Source organism: Lissotriton helveticus, chromosome 1_1 (assembly GCF_964261635.1).
Source record: "Lissotriton helveticus chromosome 1_1, aLisHel1.1, whole genome shotgun sequence".
In the NCBI taxonomy this organism is placed as follows: Eukaryota; Metazoa; Chordata; class Amphibia; order Caudata; family Salamandridae; genus Lissotriton; species Lissotriton helveticus.
The window spans coordinates 576184485-576200577 of record NC_136057.1 but is presented as its reverse complement, the minus strand read 5'-3'; the positions used below and the strand labels follow the sequence as shown (position 1 = coordinate 576200577).

At 43.2% G+C, this 16093-nt stretch overlaps 1 protein-coding gene across 2 annotated transcripts in view; it reads left to right on the top strand.

The window, feature by feature from the left end:
- The window catches only part of GYS2 (glycogen synthase 2), a 589778-nt gene that overhangs the window by 24369 nt on the left and 549316 nt on the right, over nt 1–16093 (top strand). For both annotated transcript variants that reach the window (XM_078674071.1, XM_078674070.1), the window contains exon 2: nt 15452–15633. In XM_078674071.1, the coding sequence (XP_078530197.1) occupies nt 15452–15633 (182 nt within the window). The remainder of the gene's footprint in view (nt 1–15451; nt 15634–16093) is intronic.

Sequence of the window (16093 nt, the reverse complement as noted above, 5' to 3'; positions counted from 1 at the left end):
CATAAGAAGGGGACGAGAGGGCGGGTCAGCTGGGCGGCGGGAGCAGCTCGGCCAATGGGCCGGGTGTGGGCGGGGCCTGTGGCGAGCTGCGGCGGGAAACTGGCGAGCGGGCGGCTCTGCTGAGGCTGGACCGCTCGGAGGGACAGGGGGGCGTCTGCGGTGAAAAACGGCGGCAAGGCTGGCAAGGCTGGCAGGCAGGAGCAGGCAGGAGCAGGAGGCGGCAGGAGACTTACTGTGCCCCACACATTTATTTCCGAACAAACTGTAAGTAATCGGTTGAAATTATGTTTTTTTAGAAACTAGTAAAGGAAAAAGAAGTACAAACTTCAAAAGGAAATATAGGACATGATGAAACAACGGCGAAAATGGAAAAGGATTTGTCAAAATTATGCGTTTTTAAATTAACTCCTATACAGTCATTCGAGTTTGTGGTAGCCATGTTAGACCTTTTTAAAGTCTTCAGTTCGCCAGCCTTCTTTAATGCTAGCACTGTCACTTAATGCTTAGCTTTAGAACAATAACCTCTTACTGACGTTGCGTACTTCTAAGTTCAACCATTTGAACAACCACACGAACATTATGTAGGTTGTGCACACCGAAGGAGGTACCTTCTATCGTTATTCACTCGACTTCAAACCCAAATTCCAAAATCGTTGCAATTTTTAAAAAGTCAAAAGATCTGGGTTTAATCCATCACCGTTCTTTAGCCCAATCTGCCTCCCCAGTTCAGACATGGCCATATGCAAATCAGATTGACCCTGTGCCCCATGGGAACAGTCCAGCCCGAAATGCCAAGCCATGCCTTCCAGAAGCCTGAGGGACCTTCCGCATCTCAATTTTGCATGCATTTCATCACATTAGAGGGACTGCGAGGGATCCTTTTCCTTGCTTGCATTAGGGTCCTTGGTGCCATTTTTTTTGTCATTAGGCCAGGCCTCCCTCAGCCAATCTGTGCCTACTCTGCAGCAGCAGTGCCCGTAGAATGTCCCGCTGTGCTTCATCCTCCAGTTCACTGATTGGCAAATCAGAACTCCCTACTCTCCTTGCGTCATACAGGCCATTGAACGGGAAGGCAAAGCTCTCCAGGAGGCAGGTGGAGATAAGTGAGATTAGCAACTAAGCAGCCTAATAATCTATAGTCAGTAAATAATCAAAATGGATATTTAGCCAAAAGGAAATTACTCCTTGATCACTTAGAAAAAGTCTGGTTATATAAAATAGGTACAGAAGACTGAAGGCTGAATCCAGAGCTTACAGTGTTACAGTGAGGAAGCGACTATCATGTTTCGTTGACGACGTGCGACGCCTATCGGGAGATTGACTACCCCGTACAACTGTTGCTTAGCAAAGTGAGTCCTTGTACCACATGCATAGTACATGAGGTTCCATGATAGTCGCTACCTCACTGTAACACTGAGACCGTATACCCTACCACAGATTTTCAGGAGCCATCCAGTGCTCAATAGGATCATCCTTCTACTGCCTCATCCTACCACAAGTAGGTCACAATAAGGTTACCTACTTTCTTTTTTTCACCACATTATACTTCGAGTACAGAACCATTTCTGTCACTTCTAGGTGCTCCTTTCACAACCTCGTCCTAACGAAGACCCCACCTTGAGGAACAAACCACCCTCCTTTCCAACAGGGGTCGAAACGTAGACTACCATACACCCCCAAACCCATAGGAACTGAACAGACTAATTAACATGTACCTATATGTTATGGATATAGGGGAACTATGGACCAACACTAGGCTGTGAAGGTTTTACTGTATATAATTTCAATTGTGCAAATGTCACTATACCTTTACCCTGTCCCTCACTCATCTACTCACCCCCATGACCCTAAATACCTTCTTTCTCTCTATCACACTGTGAGCACTGTAAATATAAATACTATATACACTAGGATTACGTGTATGTTGATACATGGTGGAATACTGATGCTTTGATTGACAAGAGCATTCTGTGAATGTACCACTTATGATATTAAATATCCTTCTCTATGTCGAATACAAGCAGAATTGTTTTGTGGTGAATCGTTTGTCCTTACATGTTTAAACTTATAGTAACTACCACGACCACTTCGTGAAGGTACTGACATTTTGACCCAGGTCGGGTAGTTTTACGGGTCAACCCCGTTAAAACTCAACACTTGCCTCTTAAGAGGTCATGCCTCAAATGCTTCATGTGCCATCATAAACAGGGCTAAATATAGTCTATTATCTTTGGCTCATCTGCATATATGATTTATTCTATACTATTTTGTTCTATGTTAGATACATAAAAGCTTTTAACCTGAACAAGGGTGCAAGTGATTAAATCCATGCATTCAGATACGATCATACTGAATAGGCCCAGTGACTATCAGTAGTTGTCTGGCAAGTTTCTGTACCTTTTGGTTTCTGTAAGACATTTAGGGCCAGATGCATCAAGCATTTTTCTCCTTGCAAACGGGCTGATTAGCAGAATTGGCCCGTTTGCGATTGCAAGAAATGCTTTTGCGATGCATCAATCCCAATTTTACAATTCGGTAACCTGTTGCCGAATCTAAAAATGCGTTAGCGATTCACTATTTGGAAGGGGCATGTTTAGGGCTTCTCTTCCAAATAGAGAATCCTAACAGTATGCACGAATGTTTTGTGACCGTGAATGCGGTCAAAAACATTTGCATTTTACCACTTACTTCAAGTAGGTGGTAACCCATTCGCAAATGGGAAGGGATCCCCAAGGGACTCCTTCACCTTGTGAATGCTTGTAAAAGCATTTTTAAGAGCAGGCAGTGGCCCCATAGACCACTGTCTGCTCTTAAAAAATTACAAGAAAACTTTTTATATTTCTTTTTGTAAAGCATTCCGTTTTACTTTAAGGAAAACGGGCTGCTTTACAAAAAAAATCGCTTTATTTAAAAGCAATCACAGACATGGTGGTCTGCTGACCTCAGCATGCCACAATCCCTGTGATTTTTGCAATTCCTAGTGGGTTGCAAATTGCGACCTACCTCATTAATGTTCATGAGATAGGTCATTTGCGACCCCTTAGGAATCGCAGAATGTGTATTATACACTTTCATGCATGCTGTTTTGTGATTCCCTAATTGCGAATCACAAAGATTTGCAATCAGAGAATCGCAAAACATTTCTTTGATACATCTAGGCCTGGGTGCAGCTTTCAAAGATGTAAGGTTCTACATAGAGGACAAAACACAGAACATGAATAATTTTCCAAGATCACACAATTTAGTCACATTGTGAGATTAGGATTAAAAACATTTTCCTGGTTCCACAATTGCCACCTTGCCCACTAGATTACACCCAGTGTGGGTGTGGCTCTGATGGCAAGGCCCAAAGAAGACGATTCCCTGCAAAAATGCCACAGTGTTTGGGGCCAATCCCAGATTTTAATGGAGTATTTATTATAAGCATGTTTTTTTGTTATAGTGGTAAAGGAGGGGTTAGATGTCAAATTAATTAATGCCATGACTAAAATCTACTCACTGGTCCACTTTATAATGGGGGTGTTGCATTTGTCTGCCTACCCTAGTGAATTATCAACTTGTTAGGGTTACTGGCAACTTTTATTTTTACTGCACTTGTAACTTACATGGAGCTGGTTTTGAACTCATAGTTGGCCGATAAAGGAATTAAGCCAGTAGAAACCTGTAAGGCCTATTCTCTGGTTCCTGGGGCAGAAAATGGTAACAAGACAGTATCCTGTGTGGGTACTATAATTTACCACTAGTGTCCCAGAGGCTAATATAATATTGCCCTGCAGTTCAACAACCACATTTCTCCGATTGTGCCCTTGTTTCACTAAGAGGAAAAACAGAACATGGTGGCTGGACAGGATTATTCGTGAAACAATTCACCAGACACACAGTCAATCTGTACCGTGTGACCACTGGATTTAATTTTCCAAACAAGTTTATTTTTCTTTTTTACATTTATCAGCAATTTTTTGAAACACAAGCACAAACAAAACCACTGTCAATTCAAAAGGTTCATATATACAGTATCTACAAATGCACACATTTACAAGTTTACAACAAAGAATCAAACAAAAATCTTTTGTTTGATTCTTTGTTGTAAACTTGTAAATGTGTGCATTTGTAGATACTGTATATATGAACCTTTTGAATTGACAGTGGTTTTGTTTGTGCTTGTGTTTCAAAAAATTGCTGATAAATGTAAAAAAGAAAAATAAACTTGTTTGGAAAATTAAATCCAGTGGTCACACGGTACAGATTGACTGTGTGTCTGGTGAATTGTTTCACGAATAATCCTGTCCAGCCACCATGTTCTGTTTTTCCTATTGTTAAAACCCGGGTTGGTCAGATGTAGGATCCAATACCTTTACTGTTTCACAGCTTGTTTCACTAAGGGCAGTACATTCAAGAAAGTGGGGCTATCTCCATAAAGTGGAAGCATACCACAGTCAAGTATACAGTTTAAGTTTACAGTACACAGGTACAGTATAACACAGTAAGCACATTCCATGAACTCAATATCTGGTTAGATGTTTACTTTTATAAGCGGTCGGGTTTCAATGCTATGCGGATTAGTAATGGTAGATGCATTTTACCAATGGTCACACGTTTGAATCCTAGTTGTTCCACTCAGCATTTCATTCTTCTAATTTCAATACAACCATTCCTATTGAGTTAGATTAACAGCTATTATTTAGTATTAAGTAACTCCTCAAGGTAAATGTGTGCCTTATAAATGCAGAACTATGTTAGAGAATATGGGCTGATTTAGAGGCCACTATGAGATGAAAATTCAACATATAATGCCACATATATTCATCACCCCCACCAAAACTAATCTGATGTCTCCTTGCACAAAGTGACCTGTCAAGTGATAATGATAAGTTGGCCATTTTATAGCTTCCCCATGACCACCACACAGTCCAAATCCATTGCACACAAGCCTGCATCTTGCGCTTGAATTTGCACCTGTTTGGTTTTGCTGTCCATTGAGAATACGGATAACCCAAGTGATTGTTGTATCTAAAGTCACTAGATCTTTGCTAAATCTTCCAATCTGACTGATCATCTTTTTTTCATGATTCTACACCTTTTGGGCAACTCTCAAGGGAACACTCCATCAAGAAATCTACTCCCCCTCGGAAAAGGAAATCTTCTTTCTAGAATATGCGTGAATTTGCATTTTTACCTATTCTAGTGAATTCAGGAGTGAAAAAAGCATTTCTATTGATAGACATTCAGGAGTGTAGCTGTCAGGGAGTCCATCACTTTCTCCCACAACTTCGGCCATGTCTCTGAGGGCGGACACATACTCACATGGTGCAGTGAGTGTGCAAGGCGGGTTTTTGTCAAACATACTAGTCGAATGAGTTTTATGATTCTAATTTCACAGTACTTTGGGAAGAGCAACCACCCATTTGATGTTCTTTAAAATTAATAGATCCCCTAGAAATGCTCAGGGATAATAATTTTATAATCCGTGATTAGCAAAAACGTTTTGTGTGATTTTACATCTCTCTAAAATTGCAGCATTTTTCTCAGCATTTTCCAGACATGACCGCCCTCAAACACGCCACCCGCAAGCACCACCAGCTCATCCGCACCACCAAGAAGAAATCACAGAAGGAGCGACTGGACAACAACGCCCACGACAGCAAGGAACTCTTCAGCATCGTCAAGGAGTTCTCTAACCCCATTAACGGCAACAACGACATCACTCCTTCACAAGATCTCTGCGACTCCCTCGACTCGTTCTTCCACCGCAAGATTGCCGACATCCACAACAGTTTCGGCACACCATCCACTCACCCAACCGCCGAACCAACGCACCCCACCGCCACCCTTCGCACCCGGACCATGGTGACCACCGAAGACACAGCCCGCACGATGAACACCATCCACTCCGGATCTCCAACCGACCCCTGCCCCCACCATGTCTTCAACAAGGCAGACTCCGCCATCGCACCCCAACTCCGGGACGTCATCAACACCTCCTTCAACACCGCCACCTTCCCGGAGAGCTGGAAGCATGCCGAGCTCAGCGCCCTACTGAAGAAACCAACAGCGGACCCCACCGACCTCAAGAACTTCCGCCCCATCTCGCTCCTCCCTTTTCCTGCCAAAGTCATCGAGAAGATCGTCAACAGACAGCTTGCCGCCTTCCTCGAGACGAACGGATCCCTCGACCCCTCGCAGTCCGGGTTCAGAGCCAACCACGGCACCGAGACCGCCCTCATCGCAGCCACCGACGACATCCGAGCCCTGCTCGACAACGGGGAAACAGCGGCACTCATCCTCCTGGACCTCTCTGCAGCGTTCAACACTGTCTGCCACCGCACCCTAGTCCAACGCCTCAGCAACACCGGCATCCAAGACACGGCACTGGAGTGAATCATCTCGTTCCTCGCCGGAAGAACACAAAGAGTCCGCCTCCCCCGGTTTCGCTCCGAGGCCACCGAAGTCATCTGCGGCGTCCCGCAAGGATCGTCACTCAGCCCCACCCTCTTCAACGTCTACATGAGACCTCTTGCTGCCATCGCACGCCAACACAACCTCAACATCATCTCCTACGCCGACGACACCCAGCTGATCCTCTCCCTCACCAGAGACCCCGACACCTCCAGAATCAGCCTACACGAAGGGATGAAAGACGTCGCCGAGTGGATGAAGAACAGCCGCCTGAAACTGAACTCAGACAAGACGGAAGTCCTCATCCTGGGACCATCACCCTCCGCCTGGGACGACTCTTGGTGGCCCCCAGCCCTGGGCACCGCTCCCAAGCCAACAGACCACGCGCGCAACTTGGGCTTCATCCTGGACTCCTCCCTCTCGATGACCAGACAAGTCAACGCCGTCTCCTCATCATGCTTTCACACCCTCCGCATGCTTCGCAAGATCTTCCGATGGATCCCGACCGAAACCAGGAAGACGGTCACCCAGGCCCTCGTCACCAGCCGACTGGACTACGGAAACACCCTCTACGCCAGAACCACAACCAAGCTACAGAAAAGACTCCAACGCATCCAGAACGCCTCCGCCCGACTCATCCTGGACATCCCCCGACGCAGCCACATCTCCGGCAACCTGAGGGACCTGCACTGGCTCCCCGTCAAAAAGAGGATCACGTTCAGGCTCCTCACCCACGCACACAAGTCTCTCCACCACCTGGGCCCCAAGTACCCCAACGACCGCCTGACCTTCTACACGCCCACCCGCCAGCTACGGTCTACCAGCCTCGCCCTCGCTGCCGTACTACGCATCCGAAGAGCCACCGCCGGAGGCAGATCCCTCTCCTACCTGGCGGCCAAGACATGGAACTCCCTCCCCATCCACCTTCGGCTGACCCAGGACCACCTCGCCTTCAGGAGACAACTCAAGACCTGGCTGTTCGAGCAGTAGCGGACCCCTTCCCCCAAGCGCCTTGAGACCCTTCCGGGTGAGTATTATGATTGATTGATTGATTGACATAAAAAAAACTCTTCTACCAACAGTCTATCCAAAACATGTACTTCTAGCTACTGCCCTGTTTAAGAGCATTCCAGAAGACAAGGTATCTGTTATAAAGTAATATGGTCTGGCAGGGAGTTGCAGGACATCGCACTTAAAATGTCTCAAAGAGTTGCTGTATGGTTTATGCGGAATTCCTTTCTGATATGGTTTGGACATTACAAAACAGTCAGATTTTTAACACAGTGAGAGAGATAAATTCACAAGGCACGAATCCAAGCTGGCTACAAATTATGTTGTATACTAATGGTGCTCCATTTAGTTTCTCTACGTTGATTGGAAAAATACGTTTATTCCCTACTTTAGAGGTCAACTTTCAGCTACTTATTTTTTACAGGGTGAAGAGTAGTGCCATTCGAAAATATGAAGGCTTATGTTTAGAATGTTAAAATACTGTCATATCCCAAACACCAGTCAGGAGTAAAGCAGTAGCATTAGAGGAACCCATGCGTGAAAATGTAATCATAGTATAATGTCCTTCCTCTCCAACTATACTCTCAGGTAGTCTCTGCAGATCTGTAAAAGGCTTCCACATTCTCTCCTCTACACAAAGTGATTTTCACATCCAAGGGGCAAATGCCATACAAGGAAGGGAACTTCCATTAATTGGTAGGTATGGTTATCTTTGACAGCATCCACTCCTTCTGATCTGTCACTCTGATGGTACCCACACCACCTGGCCTCGGGGAAACAGTGGTGGCTCAGTTGCTGCCTTCACTTCATAGCCATTATATCATTGTAGTATGTACTTTATTATTAGTATACTAGCTCTTTAAGGAATGCCTTCTTTAGAGTTCCTATTCCATGTTCTTAGAATGTTATACTGTATGCTTTGACCATTGCAAACCTGGTATTCTACTTTACTGGTCGTGGGTTGATTTACTCTGCCTGAAATAAACCACCTTATCAACCTTTCTGTCTGGATCTCCATCCTTATTTGATCCACTACCTTACTACAATTATTGGCGACGATCGGAAGCTGATTGGCATCAAACCCACCGACATGAGCAGTTCGACCATGAACTTTAAGGTCACTGGCTCCAACGTTTCTGTTAAAATCGGATTTTAACTTGGGAATTTTCGTTTTCATCTCTGAAACCACCTTCACATAAACTGTGAGTTTTTTTTTTAATAATTTATTACCTGGAAGCCGTCTTTGAGCGCTGCCTGCTCCATACCGTTTATTTTCAAATGCGCGAAGCATTCTACGCTCGTGAGGCTAGCTGTGGAATTGTTTTCGTACGCGCTTCTGGCACACGCGCAGTACGTCTACAGCGTCACTCTGGAATGCGTCCAGCGTATGCTGTGATCTAAGTGCGCCCCAGCTTTGTTTACGTTATCGGCGCTCAACTCCAACTGCTTACGCTCCAGCTGTATTTACGTGTGCAGCGCTTGACGTCAACTTCTCAAAATAAAACGTCTATTTCAGCGCTCCGCGTCTGCTTCATATAACGCTGACAGGCATCGCACTCCTCAACTTCTTGTCAACGCGACCTTGTCTGTGAAATTTTGGTCGTCTTCTGTCTAGGTTTAAAAGATCGTTTTTCCTGACAGTGCTATTTCAAGGCTGACAAGTAAGAAATTATCATAATATATACAAAAATTTTTTTTGTGTGAATTATTATGGCTGCTTCAGGTAATAACAACAATGGGATTGTAGCACCTCCATCTTTTTTAATTGTTCCTGGCAAACCTCCTACTCCATGGCACAAATGGCTACGTGTATTTACAAACTATTTGGAAGCTATAGATGCTCTAGAATATCCTGCATCCAGAAAAAGAGCTATCCTGTTCAATCACTTAGGAGATGCTGGCCAACAATTATTTGACAATTTAGCAGTAGTTCAAGCTCCTGCTGATGATGACTCATGGAATGAATATACCGAGGCACTAACACGTCTGGGCAAACAATTTAAAGATGATCCATCAGTCATGGTAGAGAGACATATGTTCTTTAAAAGGAAACAGTTACAAGAAGAGTCCATAGAAGACTATGTAGCTACTTTAAGAGTTCTTGCATCGAAATGCGAATTTGGTACCTATCTGGAGACTGCTCTTCGTGATCAGTTAGTTTTTAATTGCTTTAATAAGAAGATCCAAGAGCGAATTTTGACATGTAAAAATCCAACTTTGGATGAAGTCATTGTAATTGCGAAAAGTATTGAGTGTTCTGTTGTCTCCTCTAAAATTTTAGCTGAACATGCCTCTTCTTCAACTGTTTGCAATATTTCGCAGGCATCAGGGGACAATTGCAATGTTAATGTGGTTTCTAACCGTAATATTGGGAAAAAAGTTTTTGAACCCAAAACTAATGCGTTTTGTTACAGGTGCGGTTCAAAGTTTCACATTGCAAATAATCCAAAATGTCCTGCACAAGGTAAAAGATGTTCTAATTGTAAACGTGTAGGTCACTTTGCTGCTTCGTGTCGTTTACCCAAAGATAAGTCTAAGGTTAATATGGTTTATTCTGAGGAGGAAATTTGTGATGCGTTAAACCTTTCTTCTATTTCGTTCATTCAGGTAAATGCTTTGTGTGATTTCAGCATCAAGGGGCCTATTTGCACCATTTCTATTGGGATTCAGACCATACAGGTTATGGCTGATTCCGGATCCCCTATTACCATTTTGGATGAAACCACTTTTCAGTGCTCTTGGAATAACAAAGAATTATTCACTACTGATGTTAATCCTAAAGCTTTCGGGGGTTTTGACATAACTATGCGTGGATATTTTCCAGACAACATTGATTTTAAAGGTCGTGTTATCTATACTAAAATATACGTTGCACACAATGGCCGTGATATTATAGGTTGGCAAGACCAAGCCAGACTGGGCATTATTTTAAAACCCGGTCATCCTGAACCCGTTACTTTGGGTGATCTTCCTTTACTAGCTGTTTTTGATTATTGTAATGACCCCATTCTTTGTAATGTATTAGAAAAATACAAGGTTGTTTTTGAAGATAGGATTGGGTTGGTGAAAAATTTCGTGCATGATATTAAGTTAAAAGACAACGCTTGCCCTGTTATTCAAAAGGTGCGGCCTGTCCCTCTGTCTGTGAGAGAGGATTTGAGAAAACATATTGAATCTCTTATTGCTCAAGACATTATTTCTCCTATTGAGTCTTCAGAATGGGTTTCTGCTGCCGTCGTAGCTCGAAAACCTTCTGGGGAAATTCGTTTATGTGCAGACCTGCGTGTACTCAATCGCAACATTATCATTGATGTACACCCCTTACCTAAAATCCATGATATGCTGGCCAACATCGGTAGTAGCAAATATTTTTCCACTATCGATTTGCGCTCAGCGTACCACCAAATTCCTTTATCTTTAGAATCTCAACCTCTCACAACATTCGTTACACCTTTTGGTGTATATATGTATAAAAGGTTACCTTTTGGGCTTGCCTCTGCAGCCAGTATATTTCAAAGATTAATGGACTCCATTTTTTATAATTGTCCCGGAATTCAGGCGTTCCAGGATGACATTTTGGTTCATTCTGAATCCCTGGATCAACATTACATATTGATGGAGTATGTTTTAAAGTCTCTACTAAATAATGGTCTTACCGTCAACAAGAAGAAATGTAAATTTTTGGCTAGTAATGTAGATTACTTAGGCCACAACCTCTCAAAAGATGGCATTAAACCCAAATCTTCTTTGCTAGATGCTATTAAAAATGCTCCTCCCCCTCTTGATAAAGACTCACTCAGGGCATTTTTGGGGTTGAGCGAATATTATGCTCGTTTTGTTAGGAACTATGCTCTTGTAGTTCAACCCCTTAGAGATCTGTTAAAAAAACATGCTAAGTTTGTGTGGTCCCCTGAATCTCAATCTGCTTTTAACTCTGTCAAAGATCTGATACTCTCTGCTCCTGCCATCAAGCCCTTTTCCCATGGTGTTCAAAGCATCATTACCGTTGATGCTAGTTCCCGTGGCCTAGGAGCTGTTCTGAGTCAAATAGTTAAAGGTGAAGATTGCACCGTTGCATTCGCTTCTCGTTCATTAACTTCAGCTGAAGCAAATTACAGTACCATAGAACGAGAAGCCTTAGCTTGTTCATGGTCAGTTGAAAAATTTAAAATGTACATTTGGGGCACCAGATTTCTTTTATACACAGACCACAAGCCGTTAATTTATATGCTCGGCGAGAGTTCCTCCAATAGAGCTTCTTCGCGTTTAGTTAGACTATTGGCACGTCTTCAAGAATTTAATTTTGAAATAAAATACTTACCTGGAGGAAAAAACATTCGTGCGGATTGTTTATCACGCATTCCTTTATCCACTTGTAACATTGTCAACTCTGACTTAGAATATGTATTTGCTGTTGATGATGCCCTTCAAGGTACAAAACTTACTAAACAAGACTGGTTAAAAGGTATGGATAACGATTCTTGCTTACTCAATGTCAAAAAATTTTTGATTAAAGGTTGGCCCAGAGATAGAAACATGTCAATGGAAGAAAAACATTATGCACAAGTTGCATCTGAATTGTCGGTGTCAGGTGACATTTTGTTCAGGCAAGACAAATTTGTCCCACCCGTTGGCATCCGGCAATCCATCATTTCTCTGGCCCATGAAACTCATCCTGGTATCACTGGTACCACCAATAAAATTAAAACCACTTATTGGTGGCCTGGTATCGATAACCAGGTTAGATCCTTTGTCAATCAATGTCCACAGTGTCTATGCTCTGATAAACACTGGAAGTTGTCTAATTCACCACTGGTTCCTGTAGAGTGGCCTGAGTCTCCTTGGCAGAAAATTGCCATAGACTTTTCTGGTCCATTTGCTGTTTTTAAGGATGACCTCAAATTCTTAATAGTTGCCATTGATTACTTTTCCAAATGGATTTATTTTTCTTTAGTCAAGAACCCTAATTCTGTTGCTGTAATTTCATTTTTAAAGGGTTTGTTTGTCATCGATGGTACTCCACATGAAATTGTTTCCGATAACGGTTCACACTTTGTCTCACAGGAGATGAATTTGTTTTTAAACAATGTTGACATTAAGCACATGTTAGTTCCTCTTTACAGTCCTGCTTCTAATGGTCTTGTAGAAAGAGCCAACCGTTTGTTGAAGGAAGCTATTCAAACAGCCTGTGCTAATAAACTTGATGTAGCTGAATTTCTTAGCGAGAAAATTTGGAACTATAATTGCACCCCGCACAGTACCACAGGAGTGTCCCCTTTTGTTTTACTGCGGGGCAGAATTCCCACTTCTAGGTTGAACCCTTCTTGGTTGATGAAAAGTTCTCTTGTCAACGTGGATTTAACTAAAATTCGTGAACATGTCAAGAGTAAACAAGAGAGTTACAAAAATAATTATGACAAACGCATGCATGTCACAGAAAAACCTCTTATTTCGGGTGATTGGGTCATCATTAGGAAACCTGTGAAGGTAACTAAGGGGCAATCCAAATTTTCTGCTCCGGTTAAAGTGTTGAAAGTTTCTCGTTCTGCAGCTCTGTTATTTGAAAGGGGTTGGTGGAACAAGAATGCCCTTATTAAGATCTCTGATCAACAAGCAAAGATAATTTCTTCCAACAAACAGACCTCAGATTTATCGGATGATCGCTATTCTGACTGGTTTGGTGTTGGTGAATCATCTACCTCTCCAAATGTTCCTTCTGTTCCCGGCAATAGCCTTGTCCTTGACACTTCCCTGTTAGCACATGGTGATTCCAACGTTCTCATGCCTCCTCCCACTTTACAGCCTGTTTCCAATTCCATTGGTGCGGGGGATGGTAGGGATCACAGTCGGAGAATTAGATCTGTTCCTGTAAGATTCCATGATTATGTGTTGGATTAATCTTGTTTTTCTTTGTATGCATTTGCTTACTTTACTTTGTTTTTTTATCTACTTTTTATCTTTATATTTATTAGGGGAAGGATGTGTAGTATGTACTTTATTATTAGTATACTAGCTCTTTAAGGAATGCCTTCTTTAGAGTTCCTATTCCATGTTCTTAGAATGTTATACTGTATGCTTTGACCATTGCAAACCTGGTATTCTACTTTACTGGTCGTGGGTTGATTTACTCTGCCTGAAATAAACCACCTTATCAACCTTTCTGTCTGGATCTCCATCCTTATTTGATCCACTACCTTACTACAATCATCTCTTGTTAAACCAGAAACTCGGCCTAGAGAAATACCACTTTACACTCCTGGTGGGTATCACCTGACTTGGAGGCATCTTTACTCTCCTAAGAAGCTGAAGGGCTTCCATGGACATCAGTGGGATTTATCATTCTGCAAGCATTCCTAATCTACCAAAAATGATTCACTTCCATTGACCTTCCTGGAATCATTCCCTATAAACACCTGACTTCATAATGCTTGAAGACTATACAGGTTGGGAAGCATACCTGTGGCTTACCAAAGGTTCCAGATGGCTTTCCCTGCCAGACATTGAATGGTCATCTTCTCTGTGCCCTCTGTGTGACCTGTTGGGGATGTGCATGGCATCATAGCGCATTAAACCAATACCATGGCCTGCCCAATGCTGGGCTGTGCAACTACAGTTTATTCACTGCTGATAGCTCCCAGATGTTACATATTAAATATGATAATACATATAGTGACGAGGACAAGATTATTCCTGCAAGCCCAGGAAGGAAAGCATTACCTGTTGTGAGTTCATGCAACCTTCACTGGGAGTTAACCCAAATGGGGCAGTGGAGACTGGAGAACATGGGAGGAAACAGAAATCCTCCACCTCAGTAGCAGCTTCTGTGCACTGCCTGGGAAGCTCGGTGTGCTGGGCCCCACCACAGAAGTGACGAGACTGACACCACAGCTCACTCCCTCAAATTTGTGTATCTGTGAAAGTGCAAAACAGGGTAGTGCTGGCTGTTTACTGTCCTGCAGTGAATGGATATCTGTCTTGTGCAGCGGTGGCATGGACCACCTGGAGGACTTGAGGTTAACTCTAGCTCAAGGTAAGCGTCCCAAATGTAAAAAGGTGGCTCTAAAATAAGCATTGGATCAAAATGTTCTTGTATCTCTGCTACCTCTTGAAGTTTTAGCGGTACAAAAGGGGGTAGTGATGGACGTAGCATCTGAACCAATCAAACACTCACACCCAGTCAAAAGATATGGGTTTAATCCATCACCGTTCTTTAGCCCACTCTGCCACCCCAGTTCAGACATGGCCATATGCAAATCAGTCTGACCCTGTGCCTCATGGGAACAGTCCAGACCGAACTGCCAAGCCATGCCTTCCCAGGACCGGAAACAAGCTTCCTAGGACTGGTTTCTGGCATTTCAGCCGTCTTCAGCCAGGCTTGCTTGAATCCAGTGGCAAAATGAGCAAGGGACTCACATCTGAGCATACCCTGCCAATTTATGGCGAACAAAGCAGTACAAAAGGGGGTGGTGATGGACGGAGTATCTGAACCAATCAAACACTCACACCCAGTCAAAAGATCTGGGTTTAATCCATGGCTTGGCAGTTCGGGCTAGACTGTTCCCATGAGGCACAGGGTCAGACTGATTTGCATATGTCCATGTCTGAACTGGGTGGCAGAGTGGGCTAAAGAACGGTGATGGATTAAACCCAGATCTGTTGACTGGGTGCGAGTGTTTGATTGGTTTAGATGCTCCCTCCATCACCACCCCCTTTTGTACCTCTTGAAGTTTGGCAGCACTATAGATTACATGTTACCATTATGAACACATGATTCCTACATTTTACAGTTAGCACAGGCACTTACCACCAGCATAAACTTATTTCTACATTTCTCTGTTAAAATCTGGGGTAGCGCAAATTGTGTTTGAGTCCTTAAGTGGTAGGAATTGAGCCAGTATTAAAACGTGCACCCTTTTTTAAAACGAGTGTTTGAATCGTCATGTTTCTTTAAATACACAATGATTGACAAAGATAATAGATATGTGTGATATCCGGATACGGTATTGCCCGAATGCTAACGTGAATCCCTGCATTCCTTCAATAGTTGGTGGCATCTGCACTGTTCTCCAGACAAAGGCCAAGGTCACAGCGGATGAGTGGGGAGAAAACTATTTCATGATTGGTCCCTACTTCGAGCATAATGTGAAGACTCAGGTGGAAATCCTTGAACCACAGAACCCTGCAATCAAAAGGGCCATGGATACATTGAATGGAAATGGGTGTCAGGTAAGGAAGATGTGATTTCCATGGCAACTAATCTGATGCTAAGGAGCTTACCCTCTGCCTTAATGCGCTTGAAGTATCTTTCAATTTACATATTGGCTAACATCAGAGCGAGGCCGGATCAGGAACAATGGCCAAGCACTGCAGCGGCAGGAGTAGCACATTAAAAGTTATTTTTGAGAATCAGACTGCTCTATCCTATTATGTGTTTAGCGGCAGTTGTCAAAATCATTTTCATTGAATGACTCTTCTAATTTTCCAATAATGAACAGTGATGTTGTACAACCTCTCTCAGTGGGGGTAGTGCACATGTGTCTCAGACCTGCAGGTCAAATGTGAGCCTTAAAGCTGCGTTTGTTTACACGCACTCAGCCTATAGCTTTATCAGCACCAGGGGAATATTATTACAAATGAAACTACGACATCAAAATTAATAGGACTATCATGAGTGGTGCAATAGTTC